Source organism: Callithrix jacchus, chromosome 6 (assembly GCF_049354715.1).
Source record: "Callithrix jacchus isolate 240 chromosome 6, calJac240_pri, whole genome shotgun sequence".
NCBI classification, from domain to species: domain Eukaryota; kingdom Metazoa; phylum Chordata; class Mammalia; order Primates; family Cebidae; genus Callithrix; species Callithrix jacchus.
Genome location: NC_133507.1, coordinates 95,448,187 through 95,470,310, shown reverse-complemented (window position 1 = coordinate 95,470,310; position 22,124 = coordinate 95,448,187). Strand labels below are relative to the sequence as shown.

At 38.3% G+C, this 22,124-nt stretch overlaps 1 protein-coding gene and 1 long non-coding RNA gene across 15 annotated transcripts in view; one reads left to right on the top strand and one right to left on the bottom strand.

The window, feature by feature from the left end:
* Positions 1 to 20,593, top strand: part of RAB3GAP1 (RAB3 GTPase activating protein catalytic subunit 1) — a 100,601-nt gene extending 80,008 nt beyond the window's left edge. For 7 of the 14 annotated variants that reach the window (XM_035305054.3, XM_054257685.2, XM_078327928.1 and 4 more), the window contains 8 exons: positions 1,220 to 1,357; positions 4,413 to 4,640; positions 13,118 to 13,214; positions 13,311 to 13,414; positions 13,549 to 13,664; positions 15,466 to 15,568; positions 18,856 to 18,876; positions 19,708 to 20,593. In XM_035305054.3, the coding sequence (XP_035160945.1) occupies positions 1,220 to 1,357; positions 4,413 to 4,640; positions 13,118 to 13,214; positions 13,311 to 13,414; positions 13,549 to 13,664; positions 15,466 to 15,568; positions 18,856 to 18,876; positions 19,708 to 19,944 (1,044 nt within the window). In that variant the 3' untranslated portion in view covers positions 19,945 to 20,593. The remainder of the gene's footprint in view (positions 1 to 1,219; positions 1,358 to 4,412; positions 4,641 to 13,117; positions 13,215 to 13,310; positions 13,415 to 13,548; positions 13,665 to 15,465; positions 15,569 to 18,855; positions 18,877 to 19,707) is intronic. The other 7 variants (XM_078327932.1, XM_078327927.1, XM_078327930.1 and 4 more) reach the window with 1 other exon arrangement.
* LOC118154609 (uncharacterized) lies at positions 15,855 to 19,771 on the bottom strand. Its single transcript, XR_013518969.1, has 3 exons — positions 19,674 to 19,771; positions 19,299 to 19,593; positions 15,855 to 16,018 (listed from the first exon to the last, which is right to left on the bottom strand). It is a non-coding gene; the product is annotated as an uncharacterized LOC118154609 (long non-coding RNA).
* Positions 20,594 to 22,124: the final 1,531 nt, after the last annotated feature.

The window sequence follows — 22,124 nt, the reverse complement described above, 5'->3', positions numbered from 1 at the left end:
ATCTAGAAATTAGTTTTTATATTTTGCATTTTGGTAAATCTAGGCAAAATTTTAGTCCATTTTAGTTTCTTATTTTAAGGTTAATTTTATTTGAATTATGATAAACATACTTATATAAAATTGTTGGAATTCAAAATGATCTCAGTTGAAACCAATATAATTTCAAGCTTTAGAAGTTAGCTCAAAATGTGCTGTTAATCAGTTGCCTACTTCACTGAAAAATAATTCTTTATGTAGTTGCTTCTTAAGAATTCAAACATACATCTGTGTTCCATTTATGTAGACTTAGGTTATAACATAAATTATATGGCTAGAAAAAGTTTGAAGACTTTACCCCAATATTCTAGAAGAAAAAGCCCTTAGCCAGTAGATTGGAACCAAGCCAATTATATATATATATATATATATATATATATATATTTTTTTTTTTTTTTTTTTTTAGATAGAGTCTTGCTCTGTCACCCAGGCCTGGTGCAGTGGCACAATCTCAGCTCACTTCAACCTCTACCTTCTGGGTTCAAGTGGCCTTAGCCGCCCAAATAGCTGGGATTGCAGGCAATACACCATGCTCAGCTAGTTTTTGTAGTTTTTTTAAAATTTTTAAGTAGAGATGGGATTTTGCCATGTTGGCCAGGCTGGTCTTGAACACCTGACCTCAAGTGATCCCTCCACCTCGGCCTCCCAAAGTGCTGGAAATTACGGGCATGAGCTACCGTGCCCAGCCTCAACCTAGTCATTCTTTTTTTTATTTTTATTTTGTGGGTCACACTCTCACTCTTTCGCCCAGGCTGGAGTGCAATGGAGCAGTTCCCTCCCGTTGTTTCTATATCAGACCATTTCTATTATTTATAATTAAAATTTTATTGTGGCTAGTGATGACATATGTAATAATAGCATTAGGACTTCATTTCTATATCACCAGTAGGCAGGAAAATGTTGCTCAGTGGACCCAAATTCCTCTGTCTTTTACTATCAATCCTTGTCAAGGGAAACATGATAATCTTATCTGTGAGGGGGAGGAGGCCTGAAAGTGGGATTTATTTTTCCTAAATTGTTACCTTTTTTATGTAAGTTCTAAAAAACTTAACACCTTTCTTTGAATTTTTAAAAATACTCATCTTGTGACTGCTAGAGCTGAAATGATTGTTGTCTTTATTTTTATAGTACTTCTTTGACTAAAAAGGGCTGTTCGTGAGCTTTGTCCTTTTGTGCTTCACAGGAACCAGCACCTATGACAGAAGATCTGCTAGAAGAGCAGTCTGAGGTTTTAGCTAAATTAGGTACATCAGCAGAAGGGGCTCACCTCCGCGCACGCATGCAGAGTGCCTGTCTGCTCTCAGATATGGAGTCTTTTAAGGTGGGTCATACTTTCAGAGCTCTGGGGTCTATTTTGAGCTATTCTGGGATGAAACTGTGAAAGTCACTCTGTAAAGTGGTATAAAGGGCTGAATGCCTTTTTGTTAAGTGTTTGAATTTCATAAGTAGTTAAACACTGCCATATCCCCCCAGAGGACATGGTCAAACTTGTTTCTTAAGTTTTAAAAAAGCAAAGATTCAATGTTATTAATAGTTAAAAGTTGAGAATAGAATCTTTTCTATATGTGGATTGGGGTGCTTTCTTCCTTTGTGTTCAGCCAATTTAATGGAAGACTTTTAGGAAATGATTAGGATTTAACATGGGTCACTTCATTTAATAAACTTTTGAGTGCCTATTGTGTACTTTGCACTGTGATTAAATGAGTTAAGAAATACAGTGTTTACCCTCAGTTACAGTCGATTGAGGTTGTGGGAGGAGATATGTAAGGAATTATAATGTCATGAGTTCTCTTATGAAGGCAGGGTCAAAAAGACAGTCTGCTGAGTAGGTCACGAAAGGTTTCCGAGAAGAGTCACTATTTCGGATGAGTAGGCATTTGCTATCTGACGAATATTTTAGGCTTGGATATAGGTCTGTATTTTGAACATCTAGGATTGAGGAAATGGTGATATTTGGCTTATTAGCTTAAAAATCAGGATTGAAAAAGGGACTTTTATTTTTGAAAGCAAAGGCAAGACCATGTATATTTTAAAACCCTCAAGTGGGTAGCCCCGTGGGCTACAGAGCTTCCTTTCCTACTGCTGATACTCTGAACCATCTCCTGGCCCCGGACTTCCCTCATTAACCTGTGATAGCCTCCACTTTCCTAATCCATAGACCCTACGCAGTCCTGCTTCTGTGCTGTTTAGGCCAATGTGAGTTTTATTTTTCTCTGAAACATTTGTGTGTTATTTTAAAACATATATACTCCACAAACACCTATGCCACTTTAATCCTTTTTTGCTAACAGATCTAAGTGACAATAAAAGGGAGTCTTTTGTTTCCTGCTTATTTTACCCATCTTTACTAAATGAAAAAATCTTTAGTGAACCTCTTAAGAGCTGTGTTTTGCTTGGAGACTTAAATGATACAGAAAATCTGCCAGTTCTATACTGCCATGTGACAAGAAAGAGATAAGTTGTTTTAATACAAATTGTTGGTGCAATGGATAAAGGGAAGCCAGTTGGTTCTCAGGGCAAGTGTTAAACCAAAAGGTAGAGAAGGGAATTGGCTTAAGGTGTGTGTGCACAGCAGGAAATACCAGCATCCATAGCAGTAATTTTCCATCTGACCTCTAGCTGCCTTCATAGTCATCTGTCCCTGTCCTGCTGCAGTGTCTTTGCAGAGGCATGCACAAGAGGACATTCTAAATAGGAACTGTGAAAGTCTTTCCCCATGGAAATGTACTGGTCCCTCTTGGTAAGTTTCTATATAGTTCCTCTAACATTGCGCTTTGGCAACACTGTGACTCATTAGACTATTCTGAACTAACCTGGGCACCTACAAATCTTTCATGACATTGTTTTACCAGAAAATAGATAGTAATTTAAATAGCCAACTTCGTATCTCAGGGCAAGATCTATCATATCTGCCCATATGTAGAAATCATTTAAGGAAATATGTAGTTATTCTAAAATAGATATGGTTGCCTTTACTTTTTGTATAGGGATGAGTTAGTAGTAGGGGCTCTTGAGAGTCCCCAGAGCATTGGAAGCATACCAATATGTGCCTGGGCACACCTCAAAGTTCCAGAAGGAGAGGGTGGATTCTGGAGGATGCCCTTGTGGCACATACCTTTAATAGTAAAAAGAAGATAAGCTCAAGTGAGCCTTGGCCTTTCTTGGTGTCTGTGTTCAGCCTGACAGTAAGGACAACCAGAAGGAAGAATTTGGGCATGAAATGCTTTTCTTTAATATAATTTGTAATGTATGAGTTGAATATTATTTTCTTTTGAAGTTTATGCTCTTTACTTCAGGCCTCCTCCTCTGGTTTCCTAAGATATTTTCATGTGGGTATGCTGTTGGCTGATTGAGATCTAGATCTTTGTACATGAATCCTGAGTCACGCAGTGTCATGAAATAATCTTGAGCCACTGCTTTTACCATGGACCATATCATAAACCTTTTAAGTTTGTGTTGTTGACAGACAGTGAGGATCTTCTAAGGGATCTGCCCTCAGGGGTATATCCTAAGATGGTAAGGATGGTCAAGCTGGTAGCCCTTGAGGCCAGTGAGGTGAAACTGGTAGTTTTACCCTTCACATTTCAGACACACCATTCTCATCATGTTGGTTTTCATGCCTTTCCTTAGGACTCTACTAGTACATCACTGGAACACTTGCAGAAAGACCTCTGTGCCTTACCACAAACACTGGGTAGCCTCGTCTTTTCTTCCAGGCTTGAAGTTAGAATCACTGAAAGGTTTTTGGCATACATCATCATTTATTCTATAGAACTATCCACTTACTAAAACTTTAATCAGTTTGGTTCTAGAAGCCTGAAAAACAGTAGTTTGAATTCCAACTCCTTAACAGCACAAAACCAATTAATTTGATAGTAATTTGTTATATAAAGTACAAGAACTTGATGGTAGAATAGAATGTTCTTGAGGTTAGCTGATATTTATTGCAGAACCAGCATTGATTATTGAGGAAAAGAAGAACAGAACTTCTTCATCACTGTGTTATTCTGATCATGTGGTGTATTATTTAATTTTTACTTTTCTTAGTATTGAGTAGTTATTATACTGTAATATTAAACCTAGTTGTATAACATATAATGTGTTTAAGAAAATGATTTTTACTTTACATTGAGTTTTTAATATCCAAATTCCTTGAATGAAAATGTTTTCTTTCTCGATAAAGCTGAGAAAATAAAAATAAAATGCTTTTGGTACTTTAACATCTCACTTGTTTTAAAGGTGATACACAAATTCATTTCACATATTAAATTGTGAAGATTAGATAGGCTTTTTTTTGAAAATATAATTTTGCAAACAGGCTTAACAGTAACTGTTGATTTTTATTTGATTCTGCTGAATTGTTTGTCTTATTTTAGGCAGCTAATCCAGGTTGCTTCCTGGAAGATTTTGTGAGGTGGTATTCACCCCGGGATTATATTGAAGAGGAGGTGATTGATGAAAAGGGCAACGTGGTTCTGAAAGGAGAACTGAGCGCCCGGATGAAGATTCCAAGCAATATGTGGGTAGAAGCCTGGGAAACAGCTAAGCCAATTCCTGCTAGAAGGCAAAGGAGACTCTTTGATGATACACGGGAAGCAGAAAAGGTAATTGAGGTTTGGTTCTCTAATACTAGAATGCAAATTATTATTCTTGCATTTTAGAAACTCACTATCATAGACATGAGAGCGTTGGACACACTTGAGATGCAAAGCATTGAAATTCAATGAACTTTTTATAAATCTCTTCACATTTAAGATTTTTTGGGAATAGGGCAAATAACAGGCATGCATAGTTTAAACAGACTGCTTACCATTGAATGTCTCACAATATATGTTAAAAGTGTTAAAAATGGGGATGTCCTTTGAGCTAGCAGTTCTACTGCCAAACATTTATTAATGATATAATGAGAAATATACAAAGATCTATGTATTATAAATGATGTTCAACAAAGTTCTTAAGTGTAAAAGCAGAAACATAGGGACTTGGTTCATTAAATTATGGTATATCCATTCAGTGGCCTGCTTTGCAGCTATTAAAAAACATTTAGAGTTAAGGAGAACAGTGACACCTGCCTGATATTGAATTGCCCTGCACACCTTCCTACCTCCCCCACCCCCCAAAAAATCCCATGAAATCAATAAGTAAATAAATCCATGCATTCAGCATTACTAAGAGGTAAAAATTACACTGCCCTTCCAATAACAGTAAGTAGAGAAATAAGCCAAATTCAGTGGAGCTCCTGTTGTTGTAAGTCCATATAGATATAGTGAGTAGGGGCAGGAAGGAAAAAGAGCCAAGAGATACAGAAGACTTATATGAAGCACAAAGTCACCTGAGAAAGATTGAGCCTAATACCATATGCCAAAATACTGAACACAGGTAGGGTTACTAGTTCACAGCACTTGCCACAGGGAAGGGGTTTGAATGTAAACAGGACTAGGAAAGGGGCCTTGGAGAAAATCAAATATATAAAGAAGGAGTGGTATTCCTTAGGAATGATGGGAAATAAGAGGGGAAAATTAAGGATCCTGCAGAAATGAAAGAAAAACAAGACAATCAGCCTCCCTCTTCCCCTTCTATCCATTAAAGAAACTGCACAAGAGGGAACTTTGAAGCTATTTGTGATACTATTAGAGAACAGACCACATCCATTTAAGAGTGCTTTACAAAACAAAAAATGCAAATTAGATCATTTCAGCTAATGAAAATACTTCCCAGAAAATCAGTCACAAAGCAGAAGAAAATTGTAACATAACATTTCAAACTTAATCAGATATCCTCAAGCAAGGAGGATATGAAAAAAACCATGTTTAATCAGAAATACTAAAATCAAGAACAGAGACAGACCAAAACCCACAAAGAAATGAAACCACAGCTAATTTAGCTCAGGATAGAAGCAGAAGAAAAAGGCAACCATGTAAAAAATGAAGACTAAATTACAAGAGGGCCAAGAGAGAATAGATTTATGTGTAAATTTTGTAAAAGGCATTGAAGGAAAGTGGGAAAACAGCCAAGTGAATGAAAAGGAGATATAGGAGTAAAAGGAATTGAAGAGAAAGTAGTATAAATGAAAGATAAGAAAAGTAGGAATATTCAATTCATTAGTTTCCTTTAAGGAGAAAAATCAGAACACTATGACAGAACTAATACAGTCCCCTATGGCTTAACAAAGAGGATACGTTTTGAGAAGCTCCTCGTTAGGCAATTTTGTCATCATGCAAACATCATAGACTGTACTCACACAGACCCAGATGGTAGAGCCTACCAGTCACTTAGGTTAGAAAATTAATGGAATAAAAACTTGCTGTTAAACAATACTTGGTGAAAAGGGAAAATACAAATTGAAAGTACAGAATTTTTGAAAAACAACGAGAATGAAAACTCTATATATTAGAACCTATAGGCTATACTTAAGAAGTGATGAAAGGAACTTTCCTAGCCCTAAACACCTACATCAGTAAAAACAAAAGAATGAAAATAAATGAATTAAATTTCTAAAAAGCCTAGGGAAAAAAAAAGTAAAATCAAAAGAAAACAAAAGGAAGGAAATAAAAAGGAGACAATAATGAAGTGGAGAACAGAAAAACAGATGAAATTAGTGAGTTCAGTCTAGTTCTTTTAAAATCAGCAAAATAGAGAAGCCATTAGCTAATTTAATCAAGAAAAAAGGGGAAAGCACATATATAAAATAATAAATGACAAAAAGGTCACATCTTAATAACTACTGATACAGAGGAAATGTATTAAAAATACTACTCTGCACATCTCTGTATATATAAATTTGAAAATCAAGTTGAATTAGACAATGTCCTAGGGAAATTCCTACCAAAAATTTCTATCAAAACTAATCCCAGTAAAAAAAGAAAGTATAAACAGACAAATTTTCACAAGACAGTTATCAAGGAACTACCACATAAAAAAGAACCAGGCCCAGATGGTTTCCCAGGGAAATTCAACGAAATATCAAGAAACCATATAGTCCCAATGCTACATAAATTATTTTAACACACAATAATTGGAGGAAATTTTCCAGCTTCTTTCTGTGAAACAACTATAGCATTGGTACCTAAATCTGATAAAGATAGCATAGTTTTAAGAATAGCAGACCAGTAATACTTAAGAAATTTAATGCAAAATCTGAAGTAAACTGACGTTAATATCACTTTAAGAAAATAATACGTGTTGATCAAATGTGATTATTTAGAAGTCTGTTGATATAATTTGCTTCATTAATAGGTCTAAGCAGAAAATTATATCATTATTTCCATTTATGCTGAAAACGCCTTTGATTAATTTAAAACTCTTGGGAAAAAAGTGGAATAGATGGCTTCTCCCTTAAAATAAGACAATATATAGAAACTAGTCCTAAACACAGCATCTTAATTGGGGAAGCCATAGGGGGTCACTAAAGTCAGGAACAAAGCAAGGATGCCTTCCATCTCCACTGCCAATCAAAATTGTTCTGCAGGTGTTAGCTAGTGTAATTAGCAAGACAAAGCAGAGGCATGCAGTGGTATGACAGTATACTTGGAAAAATTCAAAAAGTCAGTGTTAAAACTAATATAAATGAATTCAGCAAGGCAGTAGGATATACAGTTAACATACAGTAATCAGTAGCATTCATATACACTAATAACCATTTAGGAGATCTAAATATAATTTTCATTATAAGAGGAAGAATGGTAAAATGCTTAACAGAAAATGTTTGAAATCTTAATGAAGAAAATAAAACTCTCCTCAAAAAAACACTTGAACAACAGAAAGCCCTCAAACTCCTAGGCTCAAGTGATTCTCCTGGCTCAGCTTCCCTGGTAGGTAGGAGTACAGGTGAACACCATGATGCCCAACTAATTATTTTTCTTAATTTGTTATAGAGATTAGATCTCACTGTGTTGCCCAAGCTGGTCTCAAAACTCCTGGCCTGAAGCAATTCTCCTGCCTCAGCCTGCCAAAGTGCTGGTATTACAGGTGTGAGCCAGTGTGCTGGCCTATGATTTGCTTATTCCAAAAAATAAATTAATAAGGATGGAAAGAGGAAAAATAACCTAAACCTGAAGACAAGTTGAGACACATGAACCCAGCTGTAGTTCAAATGAATAACATAACCACACTGACAGGGATTGGTGAAGGGAGGGAAGATCTAATTCAAATGATTTATGGACACATCAAATGTGTTTGACTGTATACTCTCTGTTGTGGGAGATGGGACTGCAAAAAAAGATCTTGAGGCTGAGGGCAGTGGCTCACACCTGTAAACCCAATACTTTGGGAGACGGAGGTGAGTGGATCACCCGAGGTTAGGAGTTTGAGACCAGCCTGGCCAACATGGTAAAACCCCATCTCTACTAAAAATATAAAAATTAGCCAGGGGTTTTAGCACACATCTGTAATCCCAGCTATTCAAGAGGCTGAGGCAGGAGAATCACTTGAACCTGGAAGGTGGAGGTTGCAGTGAGCCACGATCACGCCACTCCATTCCAGCCTGGGTGACAGAATGAGACTCCATCTCAAAAAAGGAAAAAAATCTTGAAATCTATTATCTAGGCTTGTTTTTTTGTAATTATATGGGTAAAGCAATTCTGAAATTCTTTTAGATGTATTATTGGTTGGGCGAAGTGAGTAACTAAATGTGTTGGTGGTGTTGGAAGCCAGAATTTCTTACTATGGAAGTGAGAATGCAAGTATGAAATTAAGGAATGCAAGGAAGAACCCAGTGGCAGTTGATTGAAATTGGAGGTATTAGTATGGACTTACAGGTTTTTAAAATATGGATAGGTTATGTGGGTATGTACATGTGTAAGTATTTGGGTATATGTATATATACAAGCATATATTTCCCAGCTTTCTTAAAGAGTCCAGAAGCAGTGACACCCCCACAGCAATAAGTACACATAGCTTTTTTTTTTTTTTAAACACATTCCTCACTAAAAGTAACCATGCTTTCCTCAAAAAAAAAAAAAAAAAGAAAATGACTGATTTCACAGTTGAGGCAGGGAAGGTATAAGATAAACCCGGAACATGCTGGATTGCTAGACAGTAAGGAAATGGGGTCATTTCATAGAGAGCTAACTTGAAGGGACTCAACATTGGCCAAATCTGGGACAATTTGAGTTTTAAATAGTTAAGGACAGAAATTGGAATAAATAGGAATTCTTGGAACCATATTGATAATTATGGATAAACAAAGAACTAGGTGGGGAGAGGTCATTTCCTACAGAACAAAGATGATTGGTAAATGTAGTGGATATGTTGGAAGTCTTCATTTTGCAACCATGTTCATAGTAGACTGATTCAGCAAGAATCACGAATAGATACTAAGTCTAGGTGGAAGTTTGAAGAGCATCATCTTGCATGGTTTTTAAGTGTTTCTCTACAGAATGCTCTGCGTTGCAAGGCAAGTAGAGAAATAGGACAGTGTCTCCATAGGATGATCAAAATTAACGTCACCAATGAGGAATAAATGGAGATCGTGCACATTGGGCTGTGATACTCTGATGAACCCAACACCACTCTTATATGCTCTTTGGTCCAGGAATGCAAAATCTGAGCCTAATTGTGAGGGAATATTAGATGAACCTAAAATGAGGAACATTCTATTTTAAAAAGAGTTTGAAAAAAGAAAATCCACATAATTTTAGGGGCATATTAAAGACACAGGAGCCAACCAAAAGAGTTCCCAACTGGCCAACACTGGAACAATTTGAACAACAAATTAAAATAATGTTGGATTGTAACTCAGAGTACAAAATAAATATCCTTGAGTTCATACTGATATAAATGATTGAATATATAAGTTAATGGGATAGAAGAGACAAATCTCCTGTGCAGAATTCTAAATGTATGTAGAGACTCCACCCTCAAGGAGGGTGAAGCTAATTCCCACTCCCTAAGTGTGTGCTACACATAGTGACTTCCTTCCAAAGAGTGTGGTGCACAAGGAGGGAAAAAGAGTAACGTTACAATGCAGCAACCTGACTGACACTCTCTCAGCCAGGTGATGAAGGGTGACATCCACAGGCTAAGTCATATTGCCAGTATATATCTTGACATGATGTGATGACGGTGGCACTTTACCTCTCTGATCTTCCTTCCTGAACCCAGTTTAATCATGAGAAAAACATTAGATAAACCATAATTGAGGGAGTTTTTATGAAATACTTGACTAGAATTGAAAACGGTCAAGGTCAGTAAAAGCAAGGAAAGTCTGAGAACTGTCACAGCCAAGAGGAGCTCAGAAACATGACAGCTAAACGTATTGTAATATCTTGAAGTGGATCCTGGAACAGGAAAATGACATTAGATAACAACTAAAGAAACTACGTACATACATGTTGACAGCATTATTCATGATAGCCAAAAAATCGCACAAACCCAAATGTCTATCAGTGATAAATGGATAGGCCAATATAATCTGTCCATGCAATGGAGTATCAGCCATAAAAAGGAAGGAAGCACTGGTACGTGTTACAACTGGTACATTACATGGATGAACCTTGTAAATATTATGCGAAGTGAAAGTAGCCAGAAACAAAGGTTCACATATTGCATCGTTCCATTTATATAAAAGGTTCAGAACAGGCAAGTCGATAGAGACAGCAAGTTAGATTAGTAGTTTCCAGCGATGGGGACTGAGAATGGGGGAAATCAGGAGTGGCTGCTTTGGAGTACTGGATTTCTTTTGGGGTAAATGAAAGAAAATGGTCTGGAATTAGGTAATGGTGATGGCAACATAATCCTGCAAATATGCTAAAACCGCTGAAGTTATCTATTTTAAAGTGGTGAATTTTATGGTATGTGAGTTATAGCTCAATTTTTAGAAACTAAAGAAATCCGAATACAGTATGGAATTTAGTTAGCCAAAAAGTAGGGAGGAAGAGGAGACTATATTCAAAATGTCAGTGTTATAAAAAGACAGAGTGAAAGCTGTTCCACATTAGTTGAGATTGAAGAGCTATGACAACTAAAGGCATTAGATGATCCTTACCTAGACTTGTAGTGGTGGAGGGAAAGGGTCATAAAAGACATTATGCGGCTGGGCACAGTGGCTTATGCTTGTAATCCCAGCACTTTGGGAGGCTGAAGCAGGTGGATTACCTGAGGTCAGGAATTCAAGACCAGCCTGGTCAACATGGTGAAACCCCATCTTTACTAAAAATACAAAAATCAGCTGGGCAGCAGTGGCGTGTGCCTATAGTTGTAGCTACTTGGGAGGCTGAAGCAGAAGAATTGCTGGAGCCTGGGAGGCGAAAGTTGCAGGGAACTGAGATCGTGCCACTGCACTCCAGCCTGGGTGACAGAGAAAGACACTGTCTCAAAAAAAATAAAATAAAATAAAAGACATATGGGTCAGTTGACAAAACTGCAATAAGGATAGTAGGTTAGATTACAGTTATTTTATCAGTGTTAAATTTATTGTATATAATGAGAATCATTTGCATTTTGATTACATAATAAAATATTTTTAATTTTAGGAAATACACATATTTTGGGATAAGACCATGAGTATGCAACTTATTCTGAAATTATTCAGAAACAAGTTTATGTCTAGTGTGTACATACACAAGAGCACAGGGAGATGCAAGGGATCCAGAACAGAGGGAGACAGTTCATATGAGAATCCAGGTAAAGGGTAATAACATATTTCATGTTATTCCTGCAAATTTGTTTTTTTCTCTGAGTTAAGGAAAACAAAATTCAGAAAGGTGGGTGTTAGCAAGGATGTACAACAGAGGGAATTCATTACTCTAGATAAGAATGTAAATCTGTTGAAACACTTTGTAGATAATTACCTTGTACATTTCCTAGTTCGGTTTTTAGGTATATATCCTAAAGTAATTGTTGTACAAGTGCCATTTGCACCAGGAAATATGTGCAACAATGTAATAGGAGCATTACTTGTAATAGCCAAAAACTGAGGAGCTATCTATCCACTATTAGTGTACGAACATTTTAACACAGCAGTGAAAAAGCGTAAACTATAGCATGTTGGAATGGTACAGGAATCTCAAAAACAGTACTGAATGAAAAAAAGCAAGTCACTGAGGGGTATAAACAGAAACATTCCATTTATATAAAGGTTAAAACTAGAAAAAGTGAACATATTATTTAAGGCTACATATATGAAAAAACTATAAAGAAAAGCAAAAGAATGATTTGTAGTTAATTCTGGGGATGGAGGGTACACAGGAGGACTTGGAAAGGCCCGGTAACACTCTTATTTCCTAAGCTAGTGTTTTCTTTAAAATTTCTAATACTCTGGTATGTATAGTATATTCTTCATTTAAAAAAAGTTTCAAATCAGACAAAACTCTCCAAGCCAAAAAAAAAAAAAAAGTCCACCACAAGTCATTATAAGTAGTTTGAGAGGATAAACATGAAAATGTGTTTTGGTGAGGGAGGATTGCAGGAAAATTTCTGCATCACCTGTGTTTTTTTAAATTTTGAAATCCATGAGCATTTATTAGTCAGACTCATATGAGATTATACTTCTTAAAATTTTGTTTATTGATATCAAAAAACTTTATATATTTATAGGGTTTATACTTCTTTTATCTTTACTACTGTTGAATAAAGAGCCTAAAGGTAGGGTCCATGTTTTGTACATATTTCTCTGTATTCTTATAATAAGAATTGGAAAAAAAATTTAAAAATGTATGAAAAGTCAGAATGTTTAGAAATACTAATGGAGAAAAGCAGGTTAAAAAGCAGTATTTTACATATTTAATATTAGTATCCTTAATATGTGTCTTAAAATGAAAACATTCCACGGTTCATGATTGTTATCTCTAGGCATTGTAGTTTATCGGTGGTTTTTATTTTCTTTGTATTTTCCTTATTTGCATGTATTACATATGGAAGCCGGAAAAAAAAATATGAGAATATTTAGCATTATTAAAGATTGAAGTTCTTAGGTGCTTTCAGTGACATCATCTTCACCTTTGGGGTCGTGGCTGTCTACCTGCAGTGGGGAGTGCTGTCTTGCTAAGATGTAAGATAAGTGGCTGAGGATTTGTACTTCTGTAAGAGGCTGTCATCCTTTGACACCTGCGCTGATCATATGTGTACACTATGCCTCCTTCAGGTGCTTCACTATCTGGCAATCCAGAAACCTGCAGACCTTGCTCGACACCTGTTACCTTGTGTGATTCATGCAGCTGTACTCAAGGTAAAGGAAGAAGGTAAATGTCATATTTAACTGATCATTAGTTCATTTCCAAAGTGGAAGTATATTTTGCTTAATTTATTTAATGATGGCTTTAATCTTTTAAAAATAGAAAGTCTGGAAGACATTTCTTCAGTTAAGAAGATCATAAAGCAGATAATATCCCATTCCAGTAAAGTTTTGCACTTCCCCAATCCAGAAGACAAGAAGTTGGAAGTAAGTTTGATGTAGTGTCAGAATCTTGCCCAGTGTTCTCCTCAGTTGGCACAAATTATTTTTAAGATGCATTTTTAAAAGGCTTTGCTTTTTTGCCATCTCCCAACGTATGCCTCTTCCTTTTCCACCACCAGGAAATCATTCACCAGATTACTAATGTGGAAGCTCTCATTGCAAGAGCTCGGTCACTAAAAGCCAAGTTTGGAACTGAGAAATGTGAACAGGAGGAGGAAAAGGAAGATCTTGAAAGGTAATTGCTGTTTGGCTAATTCAATTTTGTCCACAGTAGGAAAAGCCACCACTCTCTTAAGAAAAGTTGTAGTAGGATATTGAGACTCTTTTGTGGTACTCATATATTATTTCAAACAAGCATTGTCTAGAGACAGAAATGCTTAATTATCATAGCATTTGGCTTCTCCTGTATTTCTGAGTCTCTGCCAGCTGTTTCCGTTTTTCCCACTTTTAGAAACAGTCTCCCAGAGCCTCTTTTTCTAGGGATTCCTTGGTTTGCTCTTGGAGTCTGAAATTTCTTGTGGAGGAGCTGTTAACCGTGTTGCTCACCCTGCCCCAAAACTTTGTTTTCAGCTGTTACTGTTCCTTGACCACAGTGTGGAGGTGCTGAAACCATCTCCGCTTACTGTTCCTAGTTGTTTATTTTAAACAAAATTTGTGATAGTAAAGGTACACCTCCTATGCACCTTGCAGTTACGTTTTGAAAGAGGGACCAGATGGCTTTTCTCAGATGAGGCAAATGATCAGGGCAGTCTTTTCTATTTATGAAACTCAACACCATTACTAGTGGAGATTAGATCAGTGTGAGGCCCTATTCATTTTTTGCTCATGTTACTTGAAAGAGCAATATTGGTTTATGTGGGTTTTTTTTTTTTTTTTGAGACAGTCTCGCTTTGTTGCCAGGCACCAGGCTGGAGTGCAGTGGTGTGATCTCGCTCACTGCAACCTCCGCTCCCTGGGTTCAAGCAGTTCTCCCGCCTCAGCCTCCCAAGTATCTGGGACTACAGGCATGCGCCACCACGCCCAGCTAATTTTTGTATTTTAGTAGAGATGGGGTTTCACCATGTTGGCCAGGATGGTCTCGATCTCTTGACCTTGTAATCCGCCTGCCTCAGCCTTTCAACATGCTGGGATTACAGATGTGAGCCACTGCGCCTGGCTGCAATATTGTTTTAATGTATGATAAAGGGTTTCCAAATTAGCTTGTTCAGTGGCTTAAATTTGTCATCATTTAAACATTTTCATTGCCCTTTCCGTAGGAAATGGCATTACTGATGCTAAAGAATTAATATTATATGACAGGGCATTTGCTATCATATTCATATCAAGTTCATGTTTGCATTTTATGTCTTTAGTTGAGTGAAATTTTCTCCCTACTTGGCTCTTGAAAATTTCTTCCTTTTAAATGAGAAGAATAAGCTCTAATCAAGGGACTCATTTCTAAAACAGCAGTATGAATTAGTGAGCAGGTGGTACAGGCTTGGTGGCTTTGTGCCTTCAACTCTGTTAGCTCCACCATACGTTATCTGTGACATACTTGGAAGTTCAGTGTTTCCAGCATCTAATGACACAGTTTATAACTGCAACTTGGCCCAACAGCAAGTATTTTAAGCATATGTGCACACACACACACACACACACACACACACCCCTTAAAAAAAATATGGATCATTGCTTTTATTGGATAAATATAACTTAGTTTATGTTATCCAAATTTCTTTTCATCTTTTATTAACTGTAGCATTTTCTAAGCTTCTAGTCTAAAAAATTAGACTGAATATTTTTTCTTACACTTTGACAGAGATAGGCTTGAAAAAATTTTTATGAACACAGGTGAAAAACCAGGAAGATTTTCAATTGAGTGGATATTAATTCCAAATGTCAGTCTATCTTGCTGTAAAATTTCACTCCAACCTTGGTGGGTCTAGCCAGTATGAGCTGGAGGATTTGTCCACAAAACTCCTGTGGGAGGATGGATGGATGCAAAGTGGCCTGGACAGCTCATTTCCACCCTTTCATTGGCTGTCTGTCTCTCCTAGGTTTGTCAGTTGCCTGCTGGAGCAGCCTGAAGTGTTGGTCACCGGTGCAGGAAGAGGACATGCTGGCAGGATCATTCACAAGCTGTTTGTGAGTGCTCAGAGGGTATGTGAGAACCATTGCTGACTCTATCATGATCTCTCCAGACCTCTGCTCTGGAAGAGGCTGTTTAGTTCCCACATGTGGCTGATCACAGTGATGTCACCCAAGTGTAAGTCTGGGCATTGGGTTTGAACACTGAACTTCTGAGCCTCGAAATCCATTTGTTTTCCTACATGTTGAATTAAAATGATAAGTGTATTCTAGGACCTACATTTTAAAAATTAGAAGAGTCCAAAATCCATTGTTATAGAAGCTGGTAGGGACACAATTAGCAATGACCAGTGCTGTGTGTGCTGTAGGAAAAAATGTTTATTTACAGGTACTTTCAAATTAGAATGGAGTTCAGTTTTACCATCTTTAAAGCCCAAGTAGTGCAAAGTGGATTCACAACTCAGCTTGAATTATAAATATAACTGTTCTTGTAATGGTGAAGATATCTACCTTTGAGGTTTCCTAGAAAAGAGGAAAATTTCAGATTTTTAGGGCTACGGAAACAGATTTCTGCACAGAAAGAAAGCCCAGCCTGAAAAATTACCATAATCATTACCTGTAGTAGTGAAAGTAAACGTTTTAAAATTATATATTATCGGCTGGGTGCAGTGGCTTATGCCTGTAATCCTGACACTTTGTGAGGCCAAGGCAGGTGGATCACAATGTCAGGAGTTCAAGACCAGCCTGGCAAACATGGTGAAACCCTGTCTCTACTAAAAATACAAAATATTAGCCAGGCATGGTGGCATGCACCTGTAATCCCAGCCACTTGGGAGGCTGAGGCAGGAGAATCGCTTGAACCCAGGAGGTGGAGGTTACAAGTGAGCGGAGATCGCGCCACTGCACTCCATCCTGGGCGAGAGAATAAGACTCCATCTCAAGAAAAATATTATGTAGTATCTTGGTTACTGGCTAAGGGCTCTGACATCTCACAGATAATGATCAATTCAGGGCTCATTAATATTAGTGATTCTGATAAAGGTATTATGATGTGCACTAATTACCTGCTTCCCCTTTTATGGCACTGTGATTACACTAGAATGACCCCGTTTTGAGAGTGTAATTTTCAGAATTAAAGTAATTTCTATGGGTCTACACATGGAATAACAACTGGATAATCCCTGTAGAGTTGGTCTGGAGTACAACTAGTTAATATATTCCAGTTAATAGCCAAATATACTGGTAGGAGTTCTTAGCAAGAGCTAAAATCTTAGTTTGTTTATGGGGCAGCTCTCTAAACTTTAGAATTTCAAATTCATAACCAAATATTTATTTATTTATAAATTAGTCTTCTAGCAAACAATAGACGCTTGCTTTGATTTATTTTGTTTTTGTCTCTGGCATGAAAACAAGAACCGAGTTTGGTTCCACATCTGATGATATCTACCCAGTTCACTACCCAGAAGTTTACAAGCACATTTTTTTCTTAGCCACCAACATGAATGTTCCTCATATTGCAAAAAAGTCTTTCCTCTTTGATCGTTTTTAAAAAGGGACATGTTGGCGGGTTGTGGTTCCTCACACCTGTAATCTCAGCACTTTGAGAGGCCAAGGTAGGTGGATCGTCTCAGGTCAGGAGTTCGAGACCAGCCTCGCTAACATGGTGGAACCCCATCTCTACTAAAAACACAAAAATTAGCCAGGCCTGGTGGTGAGCACCTGCAATCCCAGCTACTGGGGAGGCTGAGGCAGAAGAATGACTTGAACCTGGGAGGTGGAGGTTGCAGTGAGCCGAGATCATGCCACTGCACTCCACCCTAGGTGACAAGGGTGAATCTCCATCTCAAAAAAAAAAAAAAAGTTATATGTTACGAGGATTTAAAATCTGAAGTATTTATATTTTAAGTCCTGAGATTGTTGTTTTAGACAACAAAGCAAAATTATTTTCCCCAAAATAGAAATAATCCTCTTACCCCCTCTACTGACTGCAAGTAAAACTTTGACATATGGGAAATTTTATATTTATTTATTCATTTTCTAAGGAATGGGTCTCACTCTGTTGTCCAGGCTGGAGTGCAGTGGCACGATCGTAGCTCACTGCAGCCTTGAACTCCTAGGTTTAAGCAATCCTCTCGCTTCAACCTCCCAAGAATCTGGAACCACAGGAATGCACCACCACGCCCAGCTGATTTTTGTATTTTTTGTAGAGATGGGGTCTCACTTTGTTTCCCAGGCTGATCTAGAACTCCTGGTTTCAATCAAATCCTCCCTCCTTGGCCTCCCAAAGTGCTGAGATTATAGGTGTGTGTGAGCCACTGCACCTGGCCTAGAAAATTACAAGAAAATATTAATCACATGATCTCACTACCTGTTGATGAGTTAACATCTAGTATATGCATATGTGTATATAATTCTAAAAATAGGGTTATATTATGTAATTACTTTGTTATTCTTATTTCCTACTTAATATATTTAAGATATCTTTCAAAATTGCTAAATACAGGAGCATAGTATATCATCTTTCAGTGGCTTCATTGTATAGGTAATCCCCTTAATGAATACTGAAATCGTGCATTCATCTATATTATGTCATTTAAGAAAAAATTTCAAGTTTTCAGACCTTGTAGTGAATGTCTGTAGTGAACGTTGTTATATGCAATCCATATAACAAGCATCTGGTTGGTACATTTTTAAACTTAGTTCTTAAATGTCTGGCTGAAGTAAACTGTTAAGGGTTTATTCATATGCCTTTCTATTAGCTGATACTTTGTATCAATTTTACTAGTCAAGATTCAAGATTTTAACACTTTTTATTTGAAAGTTGTGATGCAATTTCACTTGTTTTTATAGCTTATAGTAATTTGATATATTTATAACTTTTCCTTAAAATTATAAATAGTAATAAGCCTTATGGTTATAGGTATCTATGGTATATACATACTTAAATGGAATTCAGCAAATAAATGACTGGATTTTGCTTCAGACTTGCTAGATTGAATAACTCTTAGGGACCTATTCCTAAATTCCCTGGAATATCTATTTCTCAAGCCATGAACACTTTTTTTTTTAACCATCATAATTCCCAGTAGAAGAGCTAGGTTTCTGTTGGTCATTTCTCCATTAAATGACACCATATGTCACCTGTTGAGCCATAGATGCATGAGTAGATGTCTGCTGTAGTTGACAGCAAGGTGTGCTGTGTGTTGTGTGACGTGTTGAATATTATTTTGATAGGATCATGTTCCTTAATGTAGTGCATGCTGTCTGAGAAATAATCCTGAACTCCCTTGTCTAGCCCTATTTAAACCATCTTGCTTGTTTCCCTTTCATCACTGTTTCTTTTCTCACCCTTTCTCAAGCTGACTGAATCTTCTGATGAGGTAACAAAATAGCCTTTGCCCCTCCTAGTTCCTTGTTCCTTCCCATCCCTCTAACTTCATAAGGTCATGAACACTAACCACCTCCCTCACAGTCTGGATTTGGCTTACCTCACTTGCTGATGTTTAGTGCAACATGATTTCATGTTTCCGTTCCCAACACAATTATTTTTTTCCAAATTGATGGTATTATGAAAAAAGTATAGTAATCAGAATTAAAATTTTAGGCTGTAAGTGAATATGCATTTTATGTCATTTCAATTAAAAAATAGATGCCTTTGATACTGAGAACTTCTCTTCTGTGGTCATTGCTGTGTGGGCCTCTGTCACTTCAGCATCACATTAGCTGCCCAGAAAGCAAGACTACTGCCCCCTCTTTTAATTTGGCAAGTGAACCTTAAAAATAATTGATTAAAGATTCTTACCTAGAGTGAAGATGAAAATCATCTTTTCACTGTGGAGGAAAACAGCTCCTTACTGGGCTGGGGCTATCAGACATAGACTTGAGTCGTTGTTGGAAGAAACACAGAAAGCAGCACAGCTCCATGGGCCTTTTTCATCAGATGTCTGAATATGGCCTTCTCTCTTCAGAGCAGATTGCCTGGCAGTCACATCCCTCCTGTCTCGGTCTCCAGCCCAGCTGCTCATGCCATTTCAAGCTTCTTGCATTTGCTGTGTGATGTGGTTTTTGAGTAATCTTAAATACAGCTGACTGCATTACTGAGTAACATAGGACATTTTCATTTATTTATCATGTTAATTCATCTGTCCTTCAAAAGCATCTGAGTTTAGCATTTTACCTGCTTTTGACTTTATCATTTGATTCTTTGCCAGGCTGCAGCCATGGCTCCACCAGAGGAGGAATTCAAGAGAATTGGCTCTGCAGAGGAAAGAAGGCAGAACTCCGTGTCAGACTTCCCACCCCCTGCGGGCCGGGAATTCATTTTGCGTACCACTGTGCCGCGTCCTGCTCCCTACTCCAAAGCACTGCCTCAGCGGATGTACAGTGTTCTCACCAAAGAGGAATTTAGACTTGCAGGTGCCTTTTCATCAGATACCTCCTTCTTCTGATTCTTCTAGCATTACTTGTTGGTGGCTTCTGAGACAGTGCTCCCTCCTCCTGTGGGAGGGAAGGTGTGCCAGGGAGAACCCGAGAGGTCTTGGAGAGGGCCCTGCCCAGTTGGGTGATCAGGAATCAAACCAGCATCAGAAAGACTTCCCAGCACCAAGCTGGAGCTGTGTTGTTTCATGGAGTGGGCAGAGAGAATGGGCTTGAGCCGTTGAGAGATTTCTGCCCTAGAGATGGCCTTTGTACATGGGGGGGAACACAAACACATCATACACTGTGTCCTCACCCTGGCGGAACAGTGTTCATCACAGTCTCTTCTGTGACTGGCCTCTAGGCTAGCGGCTGCATTCATGGTGTGTGCAAACACTTCATGGTTCTATATATCAGCATCAAGTGTTCAAAATAAAGTGTCTGTTAACTCAGATTTCTGGATATTTTGGTGGTAGCTTCTAGTACCAGAGTCTGTTTTTAAAATACTACATGACATCTGTCTATTCAGTCACCTGGTGGTCATCTTTCTTGTACTAATTAACTGTTGATGAGCATTTTGGATATTAGGAGAAAGCCTATAATTTCAGTTTCTCTTTTTCACGTAACTGTAACCTAAATGTATTACTTCTGATAAAACTATGTATCAAATGTCACTGCAAATTAGTTTTATATCTATCTTGTGAGCTTTGCCTTCTTTATTTTCCTTTTGGTTGCTATGGAAGCCATCACCCTGAAAATCGTCTCCCTCCCCTTCTCTTGCTGTACAGCATGCATTCTTTTTCTGTGGTTGCTGGCTGCATACTATATTTAATGAAGCAGAGAACAGCACATGCAAAAATACAGTCTGGGAACCTAGAGACTCTCATGCAGATAGTATCATTTGGTATATGCACTAATGCAGTGAGTAGAGGATTATTTTAAAACACTATTTTGCTTGTATTTTAGTTAAAATAATCTATGGGGAGGTGTAGCCCCCAGTATGAGAATAACATCACCGCATTTCTAGTTACATGGAGATCAACATGTATTATGTCTGTGTTGCTAGATGGTCTCTGCTTGGTAATCTTATTTTTAGGCCTAAAATTTCCACTTCAATCCAAAGTAAAAATGGTTATACTGAAGCATAAAGGGTTGCCTTGAGGGAAGTCTGGGAAGGTCAGCTCCCCTTTTAGCACTTTGGTAGCAGGGTGGGTGCACTTAAAACTTGCCCCAAGCCAGGTGGGGTTTGGGTTTCTTGCACTGCTCCTTGCCAGGCATTGGTGGACAGGATATGGAGGGATGGAAGCATGAAGCAGCCTCCAGTTTGCCTCAGTCCAACAGGTGGCCCTGTCCACTGTCCTGGCCCCCTACTCCCAACTCCTTTCTTCTGAGCACACTGTAACAGATAGGGCTGTGTGGATCGATGGATGGGTAGACGGATGCCTTGATGCCTCTATACCTCTTTGGCAAGACACCCCACTCTTGTGTTTAAATCCTCTGGGCTGTAACTTTCACCCATTGGGCGTCATGAGCCTACACTTGAGAATATTAGCTCCTGGAAGCCCAAGGACTCTGCTGCTGGCATTTCTCTGGCTCTCAAAAGTGGGACTTGGCTCTTGAAACACAAGCTCAAACTACAAGCACAACTTCTCTGCTAGCTGTTTCCCTGGTAGTTTCTGATATCTGACAGGTGGTCATGGATAGATCCCTCCAAAGTGAACAGTTGCCCCTCCTGCAGGGAGCGTTCTTGGCCTTAGCTTAGCAGTCAAGGAAGCAGCTGAACGAGAAGACCCCAGCTTGAGACTCCATCTAGAGAGGGTAAGGCCCCCTCAGGGTTGGGGCCCCACCACCAGCCCCCACATAAGCCCCATGGCAGGAATGCTGGTGACTCGTGCTCTGGAATGGCCCCTACTCTTCAAAATGTGCCCCAAAAATGGGTGGTGTCCCAGGAGGCGGTCCCCATCCCTCATCCAGGAGTCACCAGGTCTGCCTGTGTGCGGGGCCAGGGCCTTGCCTTAAACCTCTTCCTCTACAGACACCTTTGCTTCTCTTAAACTTTGCTTTGGAAAGGTGGCCTCGGCTGTGGTCGGACAGTCTGACCTGGGTAATCAGTGATGGGACACACTCAAAACTCTTCCAAATCCCTGCAGCCACAGGACGATTTGAGTAAATAATGACTTGTCCATGCTATTTGTACATATTCCTCTTTCTC